The sequence below is a fragment of the Stigmatopora nigra genome, chromosome 19, assembly GCF_051989575.1.
Source record: "Stigmatopora nigra isolate UIUO_SnigA chromosome 19, RoL_Snig_1.1, whole genome shotgun sequence".
NCBI classification, from domain to species: domain Eukaryota; kingdom Metazoa; phylum Chordata; class Actinopteri; order Syngnathiformes; family Syngnathidae; genus Stigmatopora; species Stigmatopora nigra.
This window is the reverse complement of record NC_135526.1, coordinates 8,164,052-8,187,027: the sequence shown is the minus strand read 5'-3', so window position 1 is coordinate 8,187,027 and position 22,976 is coordinate 8,164,052. Positions and strand designations below refer to the sequence as shown.

At 38.5% G+C, this 22,976-nt stretch overlaps 1 protein-coding gene across 2 annotated transcripts in view; it reads left to right on the top strand.

The window, feature by feature from the left end:
* Positions 1-760: 760 nt before the first annotated feature.
* Positions 761-22,976, top strand: part of uvrag (UV radiation resistance associated gene) — a 28,837-nt gene continuing 6,621 nt past the window's right edge. Inside the window, exons 1-13 of one of the 2 annotated variants that reach the window (XM_077741120.1) lie at positions 761-1,096; positions 2,861-2,978; positions 3,130-3,164; positions 3,722-3,883; positions 3,992-4,066; positions 4,157-4,242; positions 5,856-5,961; positions 8,132-8,258; positions 11,246-11,330; positions 12,127-12,214; positions 12,325-12,385; positions 12,530-12,695; positions 17,422-17,497. In XM_077741120.1, the coding sequence (XP_077597246.1) occupies positions 992-1,096; positions 2,861-2,978; positions 3,130-3,164; positions 3,722-3,883; positions 3,992-4,066; positions 4,157-4,242; positions 5,856-5,961; positions 8,132-8,258; positions 11,246-11,330; positions 12,127-12,214; positions 12,325-12,385; positions 12,530-12,695; positions 17,422-17,497 (1,290 nt within the window). In that variant the 5' untranslated portion in view covers positions 761-991. Of the gene's footprint in view, positions 1,097-2,860; positions 2,979-3,129; positions 3,165-3,721; positions 3,884-3,991; positions 4,067-4,156; positions 4,243-5,855; positions 5,962-8,131; positions 8,259-11,245; positions 11,331-12,126; positions 12,215-12,324; positions 12,386-12,526; positions 12,696-17,421; positions 17,498-22,976 lie in introns of both variants that reach the window. The other variant, XM_077741119.1, reaches the window with a different exon arrangement.

The window sequence follows — 22,976 nt, the reverse complement described above, 5'->3', positions numbered from 1 at the left end:
GTGGGGGGGGCGTGTCTGTTTCATTGTGCACGTGTTGTGTGTGTTCTGTCTATCTGTAATGAACAACAATGTTTGTTGACTGACTTTTTGTACTCTTTGTATGTGGACATGCGTACAATAAAATGCATTTGCTGATGTGTAGGAAAGATGGATTTGTTTTCGAGTGGAGGTTGCTGGCATATCCTTGCAGTCCATACAGTGAGAAATTACAGGCCAGGGATCATTTAATCATCTGCTCTGTAATGTGATGTCTTTCCTCTATTCATCAAAATGATATAAAATAAATAATAATAAACTAGGAACAAGAAAAGAGAGGATGACAGGTACAGTAACTATAACAGGTCCAATGTACCCCAAATTGTGCTTCTTTTTGCCTGTCAAGTGTGCTTTATGTGTGGGGCGTGGTTATTTGCATTGGTATTTTGTTATACTGTTAATTGCTGAAAAAAGTACTATTTAAAAACCTGATCTGTCTTTTTCTCTCATTAATATATTTACAAAAAGGAAGAATGAATTATCATATTCTATTCACCTTTTTTAAAGTATTAAACCCAGTAATGTGACCACATAAAAGTGGAACGACTTGATAGTAGTCACGTTGTTTGCGACTTCCTCATATTCTACTTCTTTGACAGCTCTTAAGATAACCCCGCCCACATTAGAAGAGTAACAGATAAACTAGCCAATAGCCAAACGAGTCTTCAATTTTTCACGCGAAATTCTAGCGAATGACGTTCCATTTTAGCCAATCAAATGCACTGACGTACCAGCCGTAAACCGGAGACGGATTTCCGAACCAAGTGGAGCAAAATAGCCCCTACAGTACTTTGTTTACGTCCCGTGGGCTAGCTGACAGCTGTTCTCGTTTGTTACCCGTAAAATCAACATTTGTGCCCCGATCTTTAAACACTCAGTGCCACGTCGTTGTGAGTGCTTTAAAGATGTAATGTTTTGTTGATCGAAGGCCCCACGCTTAGTTGCCGACAGGAGGATGAGCTCCATCACCGGTCGGGTTCTCGCCATCCCCGCCGCCTCTGTTACCAACTCCGGAGCTTCATCATCCAGAGCTTTGCACGTGGAGCTCACATCCCAACAGGCAAGTGCATCGCCCGTAAAAAATGTCCTGGTGAAGAGGAATATTAAAGTGATCTGCGGACGAGCCGATCGCTGCTTCCGCCATTTGTTCTAAGAGTTTGATGCCAGTATGCAACTGCTGCTGCGCGATTAAGGCGGGCCTGTCCGGCTAGCTTGGAAGCTAACAAACAGCTGCTAGTTTTGGTGACAGATTACTATAAAACAATTGACAGTTGCACGTGTTGCAAACTCCTGATGTGTACTTGATCAAACACTTTAATTGTATTTTTTATTGACAGAAGCATCTACTGTAGGATATTGCAATCGCAAAAGAAAAACTTGTGTAATCCAAAGACAAACATTGACATATTACATGCATTATAATTTGAACACCCTGCACAAGAATTATACACTCGATTCATGGTTTATTATAACCACGTGTTCCAGAACGTAAATGTCAAATGTTTCTCTTCAAATTTTCAAACAAACTTTGGCTTGATTTCACATAAAGGAGAAATCAAACCCCTTTATCATCTTTACGCCAGCAGAAAGAATATTGTCAAATAACATAAAAAAACAATATTTAATTTTGATGTGTAGTAGTGTTTACCAGGAAGTGACCTTTGACATTTTTTTTGTCAAATCCTGGTAATATTTTAGGCAATCAAATGTCAGTATCCTAAATTACACCGCTTTTGTGACCCATTACCCATTAATTCCAATAATTTATTTCTTTATGTTTATATCTAAATACCAATAATATGTATCAGTTATTATTACCCATTAATATGCATGCACTTGTTCAATTTGGGGCAATAAATTTATGCCTCAAAACAACACTTTCATTGTCCGAAACAAAATGTTTCTCTTACTTCTTACTGTGTATGGTATGATTTTTTTTTTTTTACATATGTCTGAATCATGTGAAAAAAGTAATCCGTTTTGAAAAGGAACAGTCAGTTGTTCATTAATTCAAGTCAAGTGACCCTCTATTGAAATGCTCTACATATTTTTCTTGTCATTTCATTTGATGTCACATGCTCACATGCATGACTGATTTGGTCAGGACTTCTGAAGCTTTCCGCCTGCATAAAAAATGGATAAACATGTTAGCGCCACCTTTTCACCACCACCATAAATGATATACTGTATTGGTAGCCCAACTATCTATAGGGCTACCCATTGGGCAACTTTTTTTCTCCATAGAAATGTTCCTTTTTTTCCTGATGAGGTGTAAATATAATCAAATATAATCTTAAAATGTGTCTGATTCAAATCAGTCTAAACGCCACGATTGTGATTCATCACAAGATCTCCCATGGCTTGATATAGCAAAACTTTCCCAACAGTGTTACACTGCAGGCACAACCAATTCTCTCTGCCTTTGCTTCACATGCATACTGACAATTTAAGGGGAGTTTGAAAGTCCTTCGTAGAACAATCCCTGTTTTTGTGTCTGAGACTCTTAATCATATAGAGAATCCCGTGATTTCCGTGTAATCTCAGTATGACTGTAGGCGAGCAACTAAACCTGCTAGTCGTCAGAGGCATTTTTCACCAGTGTAATACATTTAAATGATAGTCTCTTAATTCCATTTGCTGTGAATGTACACCTCCCCGTCAATTTTAATAACAAATTAATTTATAACCCCCCCCCCCCCAATTTTTCACACTTTTCCTCTCGCAATAAGGAAAGTTCTGTCATTCTGTCAAATGGGAATTTTATCTGAAAAATATTCCCCCCAATCTTTTAACACCACTCTGTTTTATTCTGTCTATACAACAGAGACGATTACGTCATCTCCGGAGCATCGCTGCAAGAAACATTGTCAACAGGAATGGTTCCCCACTATTGGATACGTACTTCACCCTCCATCTCTGTATGGGGGATCGCATATCTAGTGGTCAGTTCATTTGACGAGCAGATACTTTTTTTTTGTCATGCAAACGTTGTGTAGTAGTTGAAAACTCACAAAAAAATGACTTTCAATAGGATACAGTACTTTGAATGACTTGGATTTTCCATCATTTTAATGGGTTCTCATTTCCTTTTAGATTTTTACAAGAGTGAAGTCATACGTGACTCTCTGGTGAGTAAGTTTGGTTTGCTTTTTTTTTTTATTGAGTATTATTAGGATAATACGGATGTTTTTCAATGGTCAACATACTTGCAGAAACATCAATAGACCATTTTAACTTAATATTCATAGGCAACAATATTGCTGTTTTACAGGCGCATGTCATTTTTTGGTCGCTACAGTAATTATAGTCTGAACATCACACACACAAAAAAAGCGTATGTAAAGTAGAGTACAGGAAGACATGATTCCTTTCAACGGTCAGCTCAACTTTCCCCTCAAGCATTTTAACATTGTTGCTGACGAGAGCTTTCTAGTATTTTTTCTCAGTTGCCCCATCAATCTTGAGAAATGTTTCCGCTTAAACCTTCCTGTTTTCATTGAGCTATAACTTTTTACTTCCTACATTAGTGACTCTCACTAGTTTTGAGCTGTGTTGTTCAGTTTATAAATCCCTCTGACGGATTGAAATAAAATAAAAAATCACCTCTAGGTCCATTGAAATGTATATTTTAACATTTCAAGTCATGAGTAGAGGACTTGTATTAAATTGTGTGGGTTTTTTTTAGAATCCGACATGGAGGAGTCTGGACTTTGGCATGTTGCCGGACCTTCTGGACACCTCAGTGTCTTGCTTCGTGGTAAGGATCTGGGGAGGACAGGAGAAGCAATACCAGCTCCTCATTGAATGGAAGGTCAATTTGGATGGCCTCAGATACGCAGGGCAGCAGGTCAGTCCCCCACGCACTACATTGCAATGTACTAATTGTACATTTTCATCATTAGATAAAAGGTTGGTGTTTTTACAGTGAGCTATATTGTTGTTTTCTTTCACACAGATTCGGTCCAGGAATACAAATGAGATCATATTTGGTTTGAATGATGGCTATTACGCAGCTGACTTTGATCAAAGGGTAATGGCATTTGTCTGTTGCCAGAGAGAGCTGGTATAAAAAATTTTGCAACACTTTATTTACCTCAATGCTGGCGTCTTTCTGTTGCAGGATCATTTGGAGCGCAAGAAAAATAGTCTACTTCAGGTCGACCAGAGCTCAGTTAGAAATTCTTACAGTGTTTTCTCATTGCTCAGGTAAGACTATTCACCATAGAACAGATGATTCGGTACAGTGCTGATCTTAAACATGGTTTAAAAAAGAAATGGATCAACAAAAACACTCTCAAATTGATTTGCTAATGCTTATCGAACAGAAGGCGTGCTACAATATCCACTTACTTTCTGAAGCATTACTACCCTGTTGTTAATTTGTTTTGGATTCACTACAACAGTACCAACCCTCCTGTAAATTAAACTAAAGTTAAACAATCAGTAGGCAGAATTAACATAAAACCTGAAGAGGGATGGTGATGAAATCCCTCACTAGGAAAAATAGAAGCAGCACAGTTTAAGACCACCAGAGGGAGATGGAGATGGAGATGGATTGAGTGACTATTTTAGTGGATTCCTGTTTGTTCATTTTGCAAAAGTTCCTGCAAATGTAGAAGATTGAAATGAGACAGAAAATTGTATAATATCTATAATATCTTACAAGATGTGTATTGGGAGTTCCATGCCTTTGCACGCTTTACTATTTTACCAGACATTTACCATTTTAACTTGCCAATATAATGTCACCTACAAAACCCTATTCCAAAAATGTATTGGTGTCAATTACATTCAACTAAATACAGCTAGGGAAAAAAAAACCTTTTGATTAACTGGAAGTTTCACAAGGCCAGATTTATCTACCACCCTGTTGTATCAAATGTCACTGTCAAAGGAATCAAATGTTTTTGTTTTCCAGATGACAATCGTCTTCAAGGGTTACAGCCATAGTCATAACTTCCCGTAACCCAACCCCTCTTCCCGCTATAGTTGTTTGGCGGAAATAAAAAGTTGCTCTTATGTTCTGCGGGTAAATTGCTGGTATGATCGGGCCGGATTGGCAAGCGAAAGACAAAAAGAATGATGAGGGCAGACATGCGTGAAAAGGACAGAGACGATAAGTGTTCTCACCCGGAGTTAAAAGTCGGTATCAGATTCTCTCATGGCAATCACCAAATCACGTGAAGCTGTCAAGAGATCTGCCCGATATTCCCAGCCGCTATCGTCAACTGTCATCACTGTCACCCAGATTCATGCCTATGGGTGTTAAATACAAAATAAAATATTTTAGAATCGGAGAAAGATTTAACTTCAATTTAAAATCGGCCTTGACAACCAACTCCGTCTACAATTGAAACTTCAAGTTAATATTACTGTATAAAAAAAATGACTCATAATTGAGGGGATCAGCCGCAAAGTCTGAACTTTTTCCATGTTTAAAGTCCATTAGAATGATCAAATACTTGGAAGCGTTGAGGTTTTTTGTTGACATTTGACTTTTCTGTTGATGTACTGGAAGGTTAATTCAAAACACATTGATTTCTTTTGCACAATCATGGGAAAATTCATAGAAATCAGCCACGACATCTTGGCGTGGGTGCAATTTCCAGAGGTCCCAGGTTCCAAGGTCATCTGTTCAAATAATTATTTTTGTACACAAGCTAAACCATCATAGAGTAGTCCAATCAGTATCATGCTTAACAAAAGATGGAATTTTTGGTCCCTGATATGAATGTGATTCTTTTTGAAATGTGCATATCAAGACTGAGGGGTTTCAACATTACTTGCAAAGACCTTGAAGATTTGTTTCTTAACTGCAGGCTCCACACAGCCCAGAGAGCCATCAAACAGAACCAAGTGACAGTGCAGAAAATTGGAAAGGAGATTGAAGAGAAGTTAAGAACAACAGCAACATGCACCGTGCGGGTATGTATGCGCATATGGCAAAAATCCATTTCAATATTCATAACCATGGACAGCGCCAATTTAATTTCTTATTGTAGTTACCCTTAAGTTTTTTTCAATGATTTGCACATCAATACGCTAACTTGAATTTTACGTTTCTATTTAGAAAAGACAATTCGGGGTTGATCATTGCGGTGATGAGAAATAACAAGTTTGGATCATCTAAACTATTCTCATTTTATACAGTGACCAGTTATTCTAACTAGGCGGTCCGGAAGGAGAAATGCGCCATCTGTCAAAATGAATTCACGAGCCATTGTTCATGTTTTCGCTCATGTCCTTTCCTCTTGTGGGTATACAAAGGAAACCCAAGAGAGCATAGCTAATATTTTTGGGATTGGTACCCACACAGCTGTGAAAGCAGGTGAAAGTGATTCCTGGTTTGACATTGGTTATTGGAAATAGTGACTGCATAAGAATATTATTATTATTATCATCCTGCAGGAAGACACTGTTTTTACAAATAATCTCTTCTAACCAGACTCGGCAAAATCAACTCCCGCTTAATAAGTTAGTTTTTCTATGAAGCAGGATGTAGCCTGCTAGGCGTATCACGTGGATATTTTCCCTTCCACTCTCTCTCTCTCTCAACCAACAATATCACCCAAATAAAATAACACTCTGAAATGATTTATTTTAAAAAAGCGGTTATGAAACATAACTGTTATTCCATTGACAAAATAATGTCAAACAATAAATATAGTCATACTGACTGACACTGAATACATCAATCATTATGAATATCCTCCATTGGTTTCTATGCACAATCTTAGTGATCTCTACTCTGAAAAATGCAACAAAAAACTTCCAAGACACTTAAAATATTACTATTAACAATTAAACTTGGTCATGTTTTTAATACCACTTTTATTATTAGCCAAACTTTCCCCAGTCCTCCCCCTCCTTCCCCCCCAGACCTCCCTACTTCTTAAAGCTGTTCCGCACAATGGCCCTGCTTAACTCCACCGCAAGATGGAGGCTCCATTCTTTATTGACAAAGATGCCTTTCAAAGTCTTGTCTCTGATATTTCCTGCTTACTGAAACATTCTTTAGAACTCCTCCGAGCTCTCGTCAGCTAATAAATCACTTAATCCCTGTTTTCTACCTTTTCATAAAAGCCCACCGACTCGGACTGAGTGGAGCATTGTGTAGCTCTGGTAAGGTTTTGCCTTTGGAGAGCTTCATCCTACACCATCAGAGCATCTTAGAGAGCTTAGATCAAAGTAGAACTGAGTGGCAGCCAGCAAGCTCAACTCATTGGCCCTTGCACCCATTAACCGCCCTTTGCCATTCATCTTCTGGGTTATAACATGCTTCCCTCACACTTGGTGCCTATTTACACAGCTGACCTATTACTGTTTGATGTTCAGTAGGAATAAAGCACCGGGACTGTCACCCTCATGCTGGCACATAGCAACAACTAGGCTGCTCAGTGAAATGGATTCATTTGTGTTCAAGTCTATTGCCATCCATAATAACAGGCGCTGTTTTCAACCTCTGTTTTAAGATGGAGGCCATCCGATTGCCGACATTTTTAAGTTTTTGATGTTTAAAAGAAGCATTATCTTGGTCGCATCGTTCCAAACTGAGATCCTTACCGAAGTAAATGGGTGAGGGTTGGGGAAAACAGCAAGAAAAGTAGAATTTGTTGTATTGCATGCATTTCTGTCTATCTTGACCGCTGTCTTGTTATATTTTTGAAATATCTTTGACTCACTAAATAATTGTTTGCAATGAGCAGGACTTTCACGTTGAAGCATCCTAATTTTCATGACATCGCTTGTTTAAAATGAAGTTGCTGTTCCTTTTAGTTAATTAAAAAAAGCTTCACTTCAACGTCTGTTGATATTAGATGACAATTGGAAAAAATAATGTTCCGATGTCTGCAATATTGAATTGGCAACACAAGAGGGAGATGAGGTCCTGTGGAGCATTCTGAGTCAGTTTTCACGAATGAATGGGACAACTGATTAACCCTGATCCATACAGGTCACACGCCCTAGACTTGTATCTGGACAGCTGCTTCATTTTTTGGGGGGGAGCGTAAAAATACAAAAATTGCAGTGACCAAATCTTACATGCTTGTCTCATTCTACCTTTCTTTTTTTCTTTTATGTTTGATCTGAGCAGAAAAAGGAGCGGGAGTGCATGCGCCTGCGTTTAGCCGTGCTGCGTAGTGAACTTCATCGGCAGAGGAAGTCTCTCGGCAGAGAAATAGAAGTGCGACAGAAGGATGTGGCACAGCTTCAGAAGAAAGGTACACTCTAAAAATGGGTTTTCTCGCACCACATGTAAATGATTTCCCTGACGCTGACAAGACAAAAAATTAATAATTGGCAAATGTTTTTTTATGGGACGTTTTCATGAAACGTTGTCATCTGAGTGAATGCCGCTCATATCTCATTGTTTTGAGGTTAATGCAGCTCTATAAAGAAATGTGGAACTAATTACAGTTTAACGTTGGTGCGAAGGGACACATTGCACCAAATCAAATTCAAGAGAGGAAGTTTAAAGATGTAGTAAGGGGTGGGGAGGAGGGTAGATGCTATGAAAAAAAGACATAATAAATGCAATATGAACATTCAAGGACACAATCTAGTATATCCTGCCAAGGGCAATTTTCTCAGACCTGTAAAGCTGTCAATTTCTCAGCTGATGCTGTTCAGGGAGGGAAGTGGTTCACTGCAATGGGTCAATTTTTGGTCGGAGATTGGAGGCCTAATGAAGGGGCAAGGCTGACAAGACCCACAGATACACAAAATACAATATTTTATACAGGACTTGCAGGTACAATTGCACAAAGTGTAGGATTTGTCACCTCGCGATTAACATTTGTGTGTGTCTGACGCCAATTTACGCACCTGACCTGTACGTCATCGACGGGTAAAAAGCACCAACACTGTTGGATAAAAGACAATTATGCTAATTCACTGGTGTGCAGTTTGTCTTTTCGAAAAATTACTTTAATTGTCAATGGAATGGCGCATGTTGCACAATTAATTACAACAACACATATTTCATTTGTAGTAAGATTTCTTATGAGACATGCGCTGTATTTGTAGCTTTTAGATGACATTTCGTACTTGTCAAAGATAGATTCCTGTGATATGGTCTCCGGAAGACCAGTATTTGGTACAAGCAGTCAGTAATTGATTAAATTAATATCATATTCGATCTGGAAATCCTCACCCATAACAGATTAAGCTTTCTTTTCAAGTTTGATTTCACAGTTTCACACTGCGTGTAAGTGATATGTGGTGTATACCCAGAGGGTGTCTATGATGGATTGTTAACCTCTGTGTCTCGCCACAATCTCATCTGTACCTGGCCGTGTGGTCTTCACATTTCTCACGTAGCCATAGGGCCCGTTAGCAAATCATTCCCACTCCCAGAAAGCTGGCCTCTCTCAAAACAAATGGCCTCCAAAACCCAAACATCCAGGAAAGATTCTACAAGTGTGTGCGTGTTCATGCCTATGTTAGAGGTAGCAAATAAAGATCAATTTAGTGCATCTTTTAGTCAAATAATAATGAGAATAGTGCTTTGGATCTGCTGATGCCTGTTAAATGCATCCACCCCCCTTTTTTTCAATTCTGGACATTGCCAACATAATAAAAATAAACTTTTAGCACCAAGTATTATCATGATGACAGTTTTAACAGCGTTCTCAGTGCCTGCTAATCCACTTAGTGGAACAGACTACAGCTAATTTACTTGACTTTTCAGACTTGTGCAAATGTCCACTGCACATTTTGCAGTAAATTCACAACGGAAAGTTTTGGCGAGCGAAAATATGCTCCTTCCTTTTTCACATATGTGAATTTTAATGAAAGTCGTTTCACCCCTCCCTTCTATATAGTGGGTGTGTTGGGGTCATTGTACTCTAATTTCCCTATTTTGGCTTTGGAAGATGACATAAATCAGACCGTGAATGGCGTTTATTAGTCTTAGTTATGCTTATGCTCTGCATCACAGTCAGATTTCCAGGCCAATAAATGTCCTTCATATGGTTTTCAAGTGTTGGTTATACAATGAGTTTGATTAACAATTGTGTTTACAATATGGATAAATAATAATTGTGAACTTCATTTGGGCCATGATTGTGCAGGCCTGGTGTGGATATATTGTAAAACCAAACCACAAAATCTGAAAATTCTCTTAAGCCACTATGAAATATCATTTTTGACATTTGGCAACTCTGCTTTGGTTCAACACAACTTGGGGATGGTAGCGGTTGCACAGATCAGGTCAATCTGCACAATACTGCAGTATATTGCTTCGATCTGTGAAACTTGGCCAAGCGCCTTGGGACCTCATGTTGTCTTGTTAAAGAGATTTTAGTGCGCTTTCTGATTGATATATTGCCAAGATCAGATTTTTTTTATTTTTACAGCAGATGGCCCATATTCTTTCCATTACATGCCATATCCTTAAAGTAGTACATCCTGAATACCACAACTTTTAAAATATCAATTCGATGAAACAACAACATAGCACTTAGACAGTTTTTCAAGGGTACCGCATGTGAATTGCTCCATTTCATCCCTCCGTGCCAGTACGGATGGTGACTAGATAAAAGATGGTTAGATGGAAATGATTGGTAGTGCTGGGAATTACATGAAAGCATCAGCACAATAAGAGATATGGCCTATCTGATCTGTCTTTTTGAAGAACTGCTAACACACACGCACATCACCACCACCACCACCACCACCTCTCTTCCTGCAGAAGTTTGACTTAGCACACATTTTAATGGCCTTGGGTGTTTGTATTGTGCTAAAAGTCTGTTTCTGCTTTAAAAAAAAATCAATGTAATACTCTCGGATCACTCCATGATCACCGAGATTGTCAAATTGGAATGATTACTTCATAGCATGCAAGTTTGTTTTTTAATTTGCCATTTTTGTCATGAACATTTCAACAGTGCAACAAATGCATGATCTTAGTGAGTTTATTACTTAGTAGGCATATTTTAGCTCTAGCTAACACACTATCCATACTTGGTGTATTTACAGGTTTTCTGCAGTAAATAGCCATTTCATTAGCAAGGTTCTTTCTTTCTGCCTTTTGACAAATATGATGTAGTGTGCCTTATGTGTGATCAGATGGGAATATACTACATTTTTCCCTAGAGTTTAAATATCTGCAAATTAGGGTGTTCAATGGAAAAAGTACTTACTTGTTAAAATGTACCCAAACATAACCCAACGGTCATGCATCATTACACTTTGTTTTGTCTCTTAGAGGAATTGTTTGGTGCACAGCATGAAGCCCTGAAGGATGAAAAACAATCCTTAACCATGCTGCATAAGGAATGCACTGCCAAAAGGTATGTGTAGACCTATAATTATTCTAATTTAACAAAACCTTTAAAGATGTGTCTGTATTAAAAGTAACACTTTTGCACAGTATTCCAATCAGTTAAATTTAATGACTATACTGAATGATGTGCTTATCTGTGTTGATAATTACAGCCTGCAACATGCACTAAATACCTTTCCTGAACAATGCACTTATTTTATGAAGTTTCACAAATGAAATGCACTTGTTTACATTTTTTTAAAAGTGGTAACATGAGGCTTGAAAGTGCAAACTTTTCGAGTGCGTATGCACATGGGCGCATGCTTGCGTGTTCATTAACAATTATTTGTTAAGAGCATGCGTCTGAGCTTAAATGATTAGATAAGGTAAAGCCTGTAGCAATGTTTGAGTGATTTCATACATTGTGAATTATCTCCTCTCTTGTCTTTACGAGGCAGATGCTTGTCAAAATGAGGCAGATGACAAAAGGTCAAGATTCTTTTTAGAATTATACAAACATTACCAGAAAAAAATGACATAAATTAGAGAAGTCATTCATTTTTAGAATACTCAGCAGGCAATGCAAATGCAATCCAGTTAGATTCCTCTTTTTCCACTGTGTGTCATATATAGTATATATGTAAAAAGGGTTTGCAAAAACTCATTAAAATTGTTACTCTTGTGTAATTCGGAGAGAAATTAAATGAAGCTTTTTTTACATTTATTCTAGGGATGTAACCGCATTGACCCTGATTAAATACTTAATCAATTGTATACTTTGTTATAACTTATTGTATGGTTCCTCTGTGGGGTCTTCCTCTTAGAGAGCAGTTCCTGAAGTTCAATGCCCAGCTCACTTTTCGCTGCCGCCAGCTTCTCTCTGAGCTTTCCTACATTTATCCCATCAGTGTGGTGAGTCCAAAGCCATTTCATTAGTTTGGAGAAAACGGTCACAGTTGGATTTGCAATATAAAATTAACACCTTCATTGACTTTAAAATAAGTCTTTATTTAACCCCACAGGCAAATGTGTCCGATTACGTTATCTGCGGAGTGAAGCTGCCAAATTCTGAAGACTTTCAAGGTATTTTTTTTTATATATCAGCATGTCGTCAATGGCTGATCTTGGATGAGTTGTGGCAGCCAAAGGCAAAACATTGGGAATTTTTCTCAGTTCAGTTTAATGCAATACTGGATTGCTCTTTGCTTTTTCCTGTGTTACCAGCAGCAAAGGATGATGGGAGCGTGGCAGTTGCTCTGGGCTATACAGCGCACCTGGTCCTCATGATCTCGTGCTTCCTGCAGATCCCACTTAGGTATCCAGTCATTCACAAGGGTTCCCGCTCCACCATCAAAGACACCATCACTGACAGACTCAATGAAAAAGAGAGAGAGTAAGTACAAAAAAAAAAGTTGGAAGTTAATCTCATTTATCAAACAGTTCGGAATACACTTAAAAAATACTGATATTTTATTCATTCATGAGGCAGTTACTTTTTTCCATCACAAAAAGTAAAAGAAAAAAAAACACTGAAATTCTCTAAGCCATCATGAAAAGTAACTACCGTATTGTCCGGACTATAAGTTTTTTTCCCCATACGACTTAAAGGTTTTCTTTTGCTGCTTTATGACCGACAGCCTGTTATAGTTATCTGCAAAAAAATGTTTTCACAAATGTCTATTTAGCCATTTATTTTGAAAGTACAGTGCAACATTTTAATCAGGCTCACAACAGCGTTAAGCTTTGCCTTTATTTTTCCACTTTGCAATGATGTTCCAATAGAACATTTCATTCCATTCCATGAAAGGCAGAGTTTATGTTTTGGGCTCCGTCTCTGTCTGTGTTTGAGATAACACAAGTCATATATGATTTAGATGATATATTGTCGTATATAATAAGGAGTTGGGAGTAAGTATGTGGGAGGAAAAAGTGAGACATTATTAGACTCCATGATGGAGTGACCAGTGCAGTGTGTGATTAGGTCATGACAACAGCTGGAGAGAATCAGTTATTTTAAACTCCCAGGTGACAGGAGGTCTCGCTTCACTCTGTGTGTTTCTAGTCCCTCCATGCAGGATGTTCACACCAAAATCCAGCATCAAAAATAAACTTTTTGGCTGTCTGCTTGACAGACACAACATTTCACGAGTGCCCGACGGTGTGCATGAGTGGGGGGGTCAATGCTACGGGAAAGTTCCACGCCCCTCGTACGCGGTCATGACCCCAGAGGCCCGTGCAGTGCAAAATGATGTGTGGGCAGACGGAAAGCGCCAAGCCACTTCTAACAATGTACAAAAAAAAAAAAAAAAGGTGATTTAAGTGTCGGAAAGAGGCGGCCAATTGAGATAAGTGAGGTGGCATGAGATATGGTTCTCAAAGTGTTAGCAAGAAGTTAGTCAACTGCAGTATAGTTGTCATTTTAATGTCATTAGGCAAATCTTATGCACAGGATTGAATAATTTGATTCTGTGGTAGTAGTGTATTATGTTTTTTGTTTAATGTTATGGCTTTTAAAATGGTGGAGTACAATTTGATACGTCATTAACAGTGTATTATGATGTTTGTTTACTATTACGGCTGTTAAAACGGGGGAGTAATATAACTCAGCATAAAAATACATTTTGTCCAAAGATTTCCAACATACTCCCCTTTTGGGGGGTGAAATAATGCTGCTTTCAAGCACAATTGCGTCAAAACCCCAGTTGTGTCAGTCAAGGCCAATTTTAAACTGGTTTCTATTGTCCTCCAGTATTTTAGTGCAGGCCACTGTTTGAAAGTGCTTTTCAATTGTATGAAAATAAGATGTGAAAATTGTTTGGCATGCACACTGATCTTCTCAAGTCTAGTGGACCCAAACGACATGTTGCGCCCACACTTTTTTTTTCTCAGCTAAAGCTTGGGGGAGAACTGGAAAGATGTGATCCAGATGTCCAGCGTTTGATTGAGAACAGGACCCAGGCATTAAATAGCAAGAATTACCTTACTTACAAACACCATAGCCTTAAATATAAACCAATCATTTTGAATTTAAAACAACAAGTTTTTAACATACAATAAAACTATATGGAAGTACACGACACCACTTCTAACCCCACACAAATAAACGGGAAACTGTCGAGGTAGGCTCATTCCGGCACATTGTGTATGAATGAATAATAGGGGTAAGAGGCCAATGGGAAGAACTGGTGAGCTCAAAGAAAAGCAGTTATTATTCCGAGGTTTCAACAGTTTTATGTCTCTTAACCGGGACCATGTGCACAGTAGGAGATGGTGGAACCGCATGCAAACCACAGTCCTCTACCTAAAGTCGCACTTGACCTGGAAAACGGTCACTGATCTGCGGAATGTACATGGTATATACACAGTCATTTTTTCTTTTCACTCTAAGGTGCACCTGACTAAGAGCCACACCCAACAGATTTGCCAAAACTGTAGTTCATATATTAACCGTCTGCCTGTGTAGATAGGTTGACAGACAGTGTGTGTGTGTGTATATATCTGTCTACTCTTAGTCATTAAGGTAATGAAAACATTGGCCATTGACCCTGTGACCCATCAGGTCAACTGTGTGTGACAAGACCACCAGCCCATACTTGATTGATTGATAATTAATTTTATGTTGTGCTTTACAAGTGGGTGTGACTAATATTTGACCTAGAAATACACCCAGATACTCTTGAAATATGGATTCAAATTGGATTAGCTTGTCCATAACCTATAGATGTACAGATCCAGGTCGATGTATCGTTGCACAACTGTTGTCCTGAAGTGCAGAAGCGCCATTCACTAACAATTGCTTAGCAATTTCTCAGATAGAGAAAAATAACTGAAGCTTGATTTAATATTGCACATAAACTCATTGGCTATCAGGCTTCCCAGTTTTAAATGGCTTCAATTGGCAACAAATGAGTCAAAAGTGTTTAAAACCTTGCGGGTATATATAGTGAATACTCAGTCCTTGTATCCAACGCGTTAACAGGTCGGCCAGTAACAAGGCCTCCCACAAGTATGTTCAGCAACTAGCATGAAGCCAAGGTTGACCACCCACCTGCACATCTATGCCCTTCTTTACAGTCTTTCTCTAACGACGATACACAGAGTGGAAATAGAGAAGAAGAATTCTTCTGGTTTGCACCCACTGACTTAGCATGAGACACCATTTATCAAAGCTGCATAAAAGAAACAGTGTGCTCCCATGAATGTGGCTCTTCTTTGTCCGGGTAGATCATTTTGCTTTTTGGGTTATAAGCGGTAGAAGTCAGGAACTTACAGAACCACCCAAAATTATTCCTCTTCGTGCTCGCAAGGGAAATATAATGGTAAGAGATGTAGTACTTAACAATATCAATGTAGGTACGATTGCTTTCGAGGCTTGATAGGATATGGGCTAAAAATCACCATTTTAAAAGGGGAAACAGTATGGCTTCACTTTTAAATGTAATTGTTGTTTATTCCAGGCAGCATACACAGATTTTGATTAAAGGATGCTAAATGAAAGCATATTTATTTGGTCTTTTTATTGGAAGTTTGAGTACATTGTTGATTACACTGGTTGTCATATTCACTGACATGTTCAGCCTTTCCCAATCTAAAAATAAAAATAAAACAAATAGTGAAATACCATCTACATGTGCACATGAGAACTTCAGAATTTTCAGTTTTCTGCTTATATTACTCTACATCCTTAGGACTGAACCGCCCACCCCCCAAATATTCCTTTAGAACTGTCATTAATTCAACATTGTTTAGTGTAGGGGACAGCTTCAGTGTATGCAGCTGCCACTCGCCAAGTGATTAAAACCCTTCCATTTCCTCTCTGTACTTTCCTTTTCATTTCTCCCATGCATGTTCCAACTCAAAGGACTCCGTCTTTGGCGATTGTTACATACTGAACCTTTTTTTTAAATGTTGTTTTGCACTACTTTGCTTATGCATCGTAATATTGACGGTTCCCGATTAGATGGTGTGCTCCCATTCCGGGTGCTCCTTTAGTGTGTCAACCCAAGTCTTCATCCTCACACTTCCATCCTCACTCCCTGTTGGGGTGTAATAATATACTGTAGTTGGATTTACTGGATGTCCCTGGGTAGAATTCCTGGTGTTTGGTGAACCGGAGTCTTTCTGGTGTGAGTTTTAGACACGGTGAACAGGAGTCATTAATCACCCGGCTCTGTGAGTGTGTTGGTGCGCGTGTCTTTGGGATACTTTTTATGCAACCTCATCACAAAGCATAACATACATATCTATTGGTGGGGAAGTGATGTTAAGAATGCATGCTGTCTTGTGTTTTCTTCTGTCTCCTAGTTGATGTTCAGGTTGATTTGGTATCATGCTCCATTAAAGATCCTTAGCTCATAACAAAAACCAATGGGATCTTTTAAAAGACTACTATAGTTTTGATGGGGGTCATATTTAACTTTGGCTTTTTAAGAAAGCACAATAATGCAGTAAAAGTGTGAGACATCAGTTATTTGCGTCCAAAATGTTCAATATTTCATCAGTTGAATACCCCCTGCATCAAAAGTTTTGGACCTATACTGTATGCAAGTAATAACAGGAAAACTTTCTCTGAATGTCAGCATGTTTTGGGGGTACGGCACACCCCAAAAAGCCTACTTGAGATATTCTGCTGACACCACTGGGATTTTTTCCACTATATAGATGGAAAAGCTTTTATTTGTTGGAATTAGTATGAATTATCAGGTTGTTTGGACTCGTCCACCTTTAGTTTGATTTTTTTAGTTTAACAGGGCTTGGGGATTGCACTAATGTGAAGGGCTCATTCTTGCAGAGCCAGCTTCTTCAAACATCTGCAAGAGTGTGCCATTGTAAACATCACTAGCTACAAGGACTCTCAAACTTTCAAAAACATGAAAAGATCTTTTCCCTAATACACCTCGGAAGATCAACACACTTTTGAAGCCCTCATAGTAAAAATTAGCAAGCAATACAAACAAGCAACAATCCTGTAAAACCATACAATCGAATGCTTAGAGCGTACTGTTCTATGCTCGGTTGGTTTGCAATCATTTATTTGGTGATGTCAACTTCTCTTGCAGACAATAAACAGTTCAAAAGTTGCTGGTGTACGAAAACATTTTCTCTCCTGTCATTCACAGATTCCCTTTGTACCCCCGAGGAGAGCGCTTTCATTTTGAGTATGGCGTCTACTTGCTCAACAAGAACATTGCTCAGGTGAAGTATTAACCTATCCAATACAAATTGCATGAAACAGATTCAAGACATAAGCATTTTTATATGAGAGGCTTAAAATCAAGTCATTCTTCCTCTTTACTCTCCTCAAAATTACCCTTTGCTTCCTGCTTATTCGCACTAGTTCAAACTTGGGCAGCGTATGAAAAAAGTGCAAAAACAGGACTGAGCAATACAGCCTAAAAATAACATTTCTGTTTCTATAAATTTGTTTTATGACCCCCACGCCCAGCACTACATTTTTTTAAGCAGACCAGAAGAACAAACGATAGAAAAAGCTCCAGACAAGTTTAATCCCACACATTGAGCTCATTGGCTGCCAATGATGGTGCTAAATGTGCAATCCATTTTGACTGGTAGATTGTGGTTGTAAATGATCATTGCCAACCCTGCCAGTCAAAATGGATTAAATGTGGCACTGAAAGATGATCATATAATGCCAGCCACCCAAATATCTCACAATGTAATCATTATTTCCAGTGGTTTTGTGAGGTAGTGATATTTTCGCTTCAGTTTACTAAAGTATTTCTGGTTCTCGTACCCAACAAATATGTTGTCCTTGCTCTGCACATAGTGTCATGGTGTAAAATTATCATGTGCTCCACATGTGGACCCACCTGCGTTGCACATGACGGTCGGCATCTGTTTTGGAATGACCTAAGTTTGAATCTGTATTGGTTTTATGGACAGAGGTGAAAACGATCTGCTGACTCTGCGAGTCTGTCTGGATCTCATTTTCAACAAGATTCCTTTGAACAATCAGGATTTCTCCACTACTATTGTTGTTGTTAGTCAGCTTTTTGATTCATCACAAGTCATTCCGTTGCAAGATTTTTGTAAACTCCTGAAGGCAGACTCACATGCCTTCATCATCGGTGGTTCAATTAAACTTTTGGCAGAAGGTTAGCATTTGAAGGCCCCCAATGGTTAAGATTCATGAAATCAGCTGGACTGAGAGCTTACGTCATGGTGTATGGCTTAGATAAAAAGGATGAAAGCTTAGGTGTTTTGCAAGTTTAAAGGTGGGAAATATACTCTCCAAAAAGGCAGTCCATGCCAGGTTTTTGTGAAGACGGGTGAAGTTGCCTTTGTTCTCAAATAAATGAATACATTATTTTTCCTTAAGTGACACTTGACATAAAGTGAAAGATTTCACCTAATGGCCTCTTAGATTTTGTCATGTGAGATATTGATTATAAACGATTAAGATTCTGTAGGAAATAGGTTTTAAGTTGTTCTTAGGAACTCTACTAGTGTACGTATGTGTGTTGGAAATCTTCCTTAGAATGTCTGATGCATTTTTCAACATTTTCACTACTCTCTAAGAGGAAAAGGCAGAGGAATCTAACTCGCTCCTCTGTTCTCCTACGTGAAGAATTAAGTCTGAAAAAATATAGACTGTATGCGCTCTGGGAAACTAGTTTATATAGAAAAAAAGATTTATTTGTACAGTGGGTTCTCGAAATTTCCTGTTCAGACCATCTTTTAACCAAACCTACTGGTATATTTGATCTCCCTTACTCTCCATCACTTTAGCCTATCATTGGCACGTTGTGTGGTCCAAGTTTGTTCTGAGCTGCAGCCTTCATTCACTATTATTATTGGCCAGGGTTACCGGTAGTTCCTGGTGGAATCTTTATCACTATTATAAATTCCCTTTTGTCATCATTTCAAATGAAAGGGAAAAAGTTAAATGGATCTATTTTTAAAATATACGAATTGAACACGTTTTTTGGGGGGGTCGGGAAATAAATCTGTATTACGGTTTCGCTTTTCAATCAAACAACAGAAAACCAGGGCTAAAAGGCTGTAAATGCATGTGGGAAGAGGTATTTCACAAGGGAGTAAATATTGAGAAACGAGGCTACAGCGCAATGTTGGGGCAATCAAAACACAAATGTATAACGTTGTAGTACAAGGTCAGACCTTGACTATAATTGACACCTGTAAGGGTTCCGGCCGGAACAGATACAAGTGTTTTGTTTTAGGATTGGAAAGCGTGCCACCCTCTGGGAATAAATGCAGTATATTTATTTTTAAAAATCCATTTTTACTTCCAATGGAAACAAATTAGGATATTAACAAAGCTAAGTGTAATAAAGACTGCAAGAGGCTATTCTTCAACAATGATCAACATCCTGAATTAATAATATTTTATTGCATTGTTTATTGTAGAGCAGGAAACTATTTTTTAGGGGTCCAAGTCAACAACCAAACATTACCATAAATTATAAAAGTAGAATTTTATGTTTATTTTTTAATTTTTTTAATGTGATCTTTCTCACAAAGACTGGTACATAGAAATTTCCACTACAAAGCAATTTTTTACCATATTCTCCAAGGGGTGCCGACTTGAGAAAGGGCCAAAAGGGCTGCCATTGAGGATTGATGATTATGTGGTATGCCAATTTTGAAAACAGGAAGCCCCCCCCCCCTTCTGTTGTGACTTCACCTGGGCCAAGTTGGTGTCTGGTTACTTGACTTCTGTAGCTCAGGACCAGTTTCTGTTTGATAATCTTGAACGGATTTTAGTATTTCCAATAGATAACTTCAATGATTTGCTGTAAGGTATGAACTTCTACAAAAAGAATGTACCCCACTCAGGACTATGATTGACATTGATTGTCTCTCTAACTGTATTTACTAATACTCTACACAACCCCTGCTATAATTATGTAAATCTACCAACTGGCTGTGGCAGAAATATGACACTTAGCAAAGTGTAACAACAAGATATGCCACTGAACAATCTGGTTTGAATTTGACTCAGATGGACTCAGTGAATTATGGCACACCTGTGTTACATTACCACAAAAAAATGAATAACAGCGGGTGTTAAAGGCGAGAGATTCTAAAAGAAACCAAATAAGCAATATTTGTTGTTGCAACAATTTGGTTTAAAATAAATGTTGAGGACATATACAAAAAAAAACATGGACTCTATGTGCCTATACATGTCCAAATTTTAAATTCCTTTTGGAAACATCTGTCTTACGCCACCAAAGTATAGAGATTAAGCACATTTTTGCATAGTTATGATGAGCAGGGCTTTCAGAAAAGTGCAAAAGAATTTGGTCTCCAAGGTTACATGACAGTTGTGTTTAAATAAATACAGTTCAGCTTTGGTTCTGAGCTAGTTTGTATAAATAGAAAGAAAACTGCTTCAAGATTTTTTGGAGGTGAATTCATAAGTTTCTGGTACTTTTCAACTTTGCGCTGCATGTGTATTGCGACTTAACAATCCAAGGTGACTCTGCCGATAATGTCATCGGTGGTGCGAATGCGATTGCAGACAATCTTCACGTTATCTAAACCATCTCCAGGAAATAAATACCTTCTGCTCTCTTATTGATATGATGGCTCGACATTCACACTGTATTTATACTTGCATATAAATAAATGCCTTCAAGAGTCTGGGAATGTCTCAGTAAAGTCCAAGGTCTTTGACCAGATAGTCACTCTAGTAACACGTGGCTTTGCTACAAACTTTTGGATCCAACGTGCCCTTGATTGTCTTCCCTGGGGCTTGCAAAATATGCACTTTTAACCCCCACGTGGGTAAAGGCATACTGATCATGCATCATTGGACATTTGAACCTAGCGTAGCTCAATCTTGCAAAGGGTTACTATAGTTTGATTGGGCGACTTTGTGTGTGAAAATGCAAGACGAGATTTTGTTCTGGGACCCTTTCTGCTTCTGCACATCATCAGCTATTAACCTCAGGGTTCCTCGCACTCGGATCTAAGACTGATTGATAGTGACGCTCTTCGTTGAAATGGCAGAAGCCAGGCTGTTATTGTTTAGAGTACAGAACTCAGGGCAAACAGGCTTATTTGTGTGGATGGAATGTACTGTATACGGACTAGCTCTTTTCAATGGGGATGTGTTTATGTGGTCAGCAGATTGGTAGGAATGTGCTCTATACACTGTAGAGTTGTTAGTTGTCTTTGTAATCGGGATGAGTCAAATGTGCCGAGCCTGTTGTTCATTCAAACGCTTACAGTCACAGCAACTAATTACCTAGCACACACATGTTGCCGTCTCTAAAGCCTCAAGTGGGATTTGTTGAATAACTAAACAGGGAAGGTGTTGAGACGCGAAGATGTGATCAACCATGAGGAGACCTGGATGGATCTGTTTCACATGTCATCATGTGAAAGAGCCAGTGGAAGTCCTAACTCCTCCCACTCTCCAACTTGGTCCTCTCACCTTACAGCTTCCCTCAATGGGACATGGGAATTTCTCACCACGATCTGGTTAGCCCCATTACAAAGAATCCTGTGGGCAGTTTGAAAGCACACTTATTTGCACATACAAGCGTGTGTGAAAAGGACTCCGCTAGCGTTCACCGCCAAAATGAATGAAAAGGAAACTAGAAATGACTGGTGTTCTCAAGTGGAATTTTTTGACACTGTATCACCTAGATTCTTCTCAATTTTCGTTGTACCTTCCCAGAAGACATATTATATATGGTACAATACTTGGTTTAAGTATAACCTTTAATTTATTAATGGTTTGGCAAATTCAAAGCAGCAAGCCAACGGCACCTTACTTTGAATTATCAACAATACATAATAAATTCATATTCACCCTCTTGAATTAATGTACAGATCTGTTGTAATAGGCAGTGTTGTGCATGGTATAGACAGCAGTCAAGTAAGGGAGCAAGCCTATAATGTCACTGTCAGCACTCCCGTCTTCACTTGTATCAAATTTCTGTGCACACACATTTGACCCCACCGTGCTAACATTCTCGTACAAAGCTTTGTTTTGTTTGTACTATATCAACAAGTCTTTGTCCCATTGAGATTTTTTTTATTCATATTTGTTATGATTTTACAGTCGTTCACTGCAACGTCATCAAATTATTTGGTTTGGGCAAACCATTAACGCTCGTTTTGAGATCTTCATATTATACTACCGATTATGTTGTGATGACCTGGGAGAAAATAACACGTACCTCCATTTGATCAAAACTAACTCCTATTTTTTTTTTCATTTTTGCAACACTATTGAGTACTGCAAGGTTTTCAAATTACATTTGGAGACTTTAAAAAATTAACATAAAAGTGAACTACTTCAGATTCCAGTAATTGCAGTATCAACAAATTATCTTAAATGTTCAATGAAGTAATTTTAGTCATTGCAAGCAAGTATGGATGTCACTTGACTGGAAAGAATAGATGTCAGCTTGAACAGGCCTTGTGTGTCTACATGATCTGTATATGGCCATGTGGATGCGTCATTTTTGGAAGACTAGGGCCTCCAAGATGTATTCTGAATGTGTGACACGATACCCTTATCCTGCTCACTAATATAGATCAAATAAACTTTGCAGGGCGAGGGTTGATATACTTTAACATTGCTCAACTGTCAGAAATTGCGATACCGCAACTGGGATTTTTTTTCTTTCCAGTTTTCACTAGCATATTTGTTTTTTCTTGCCACACACATCTTATC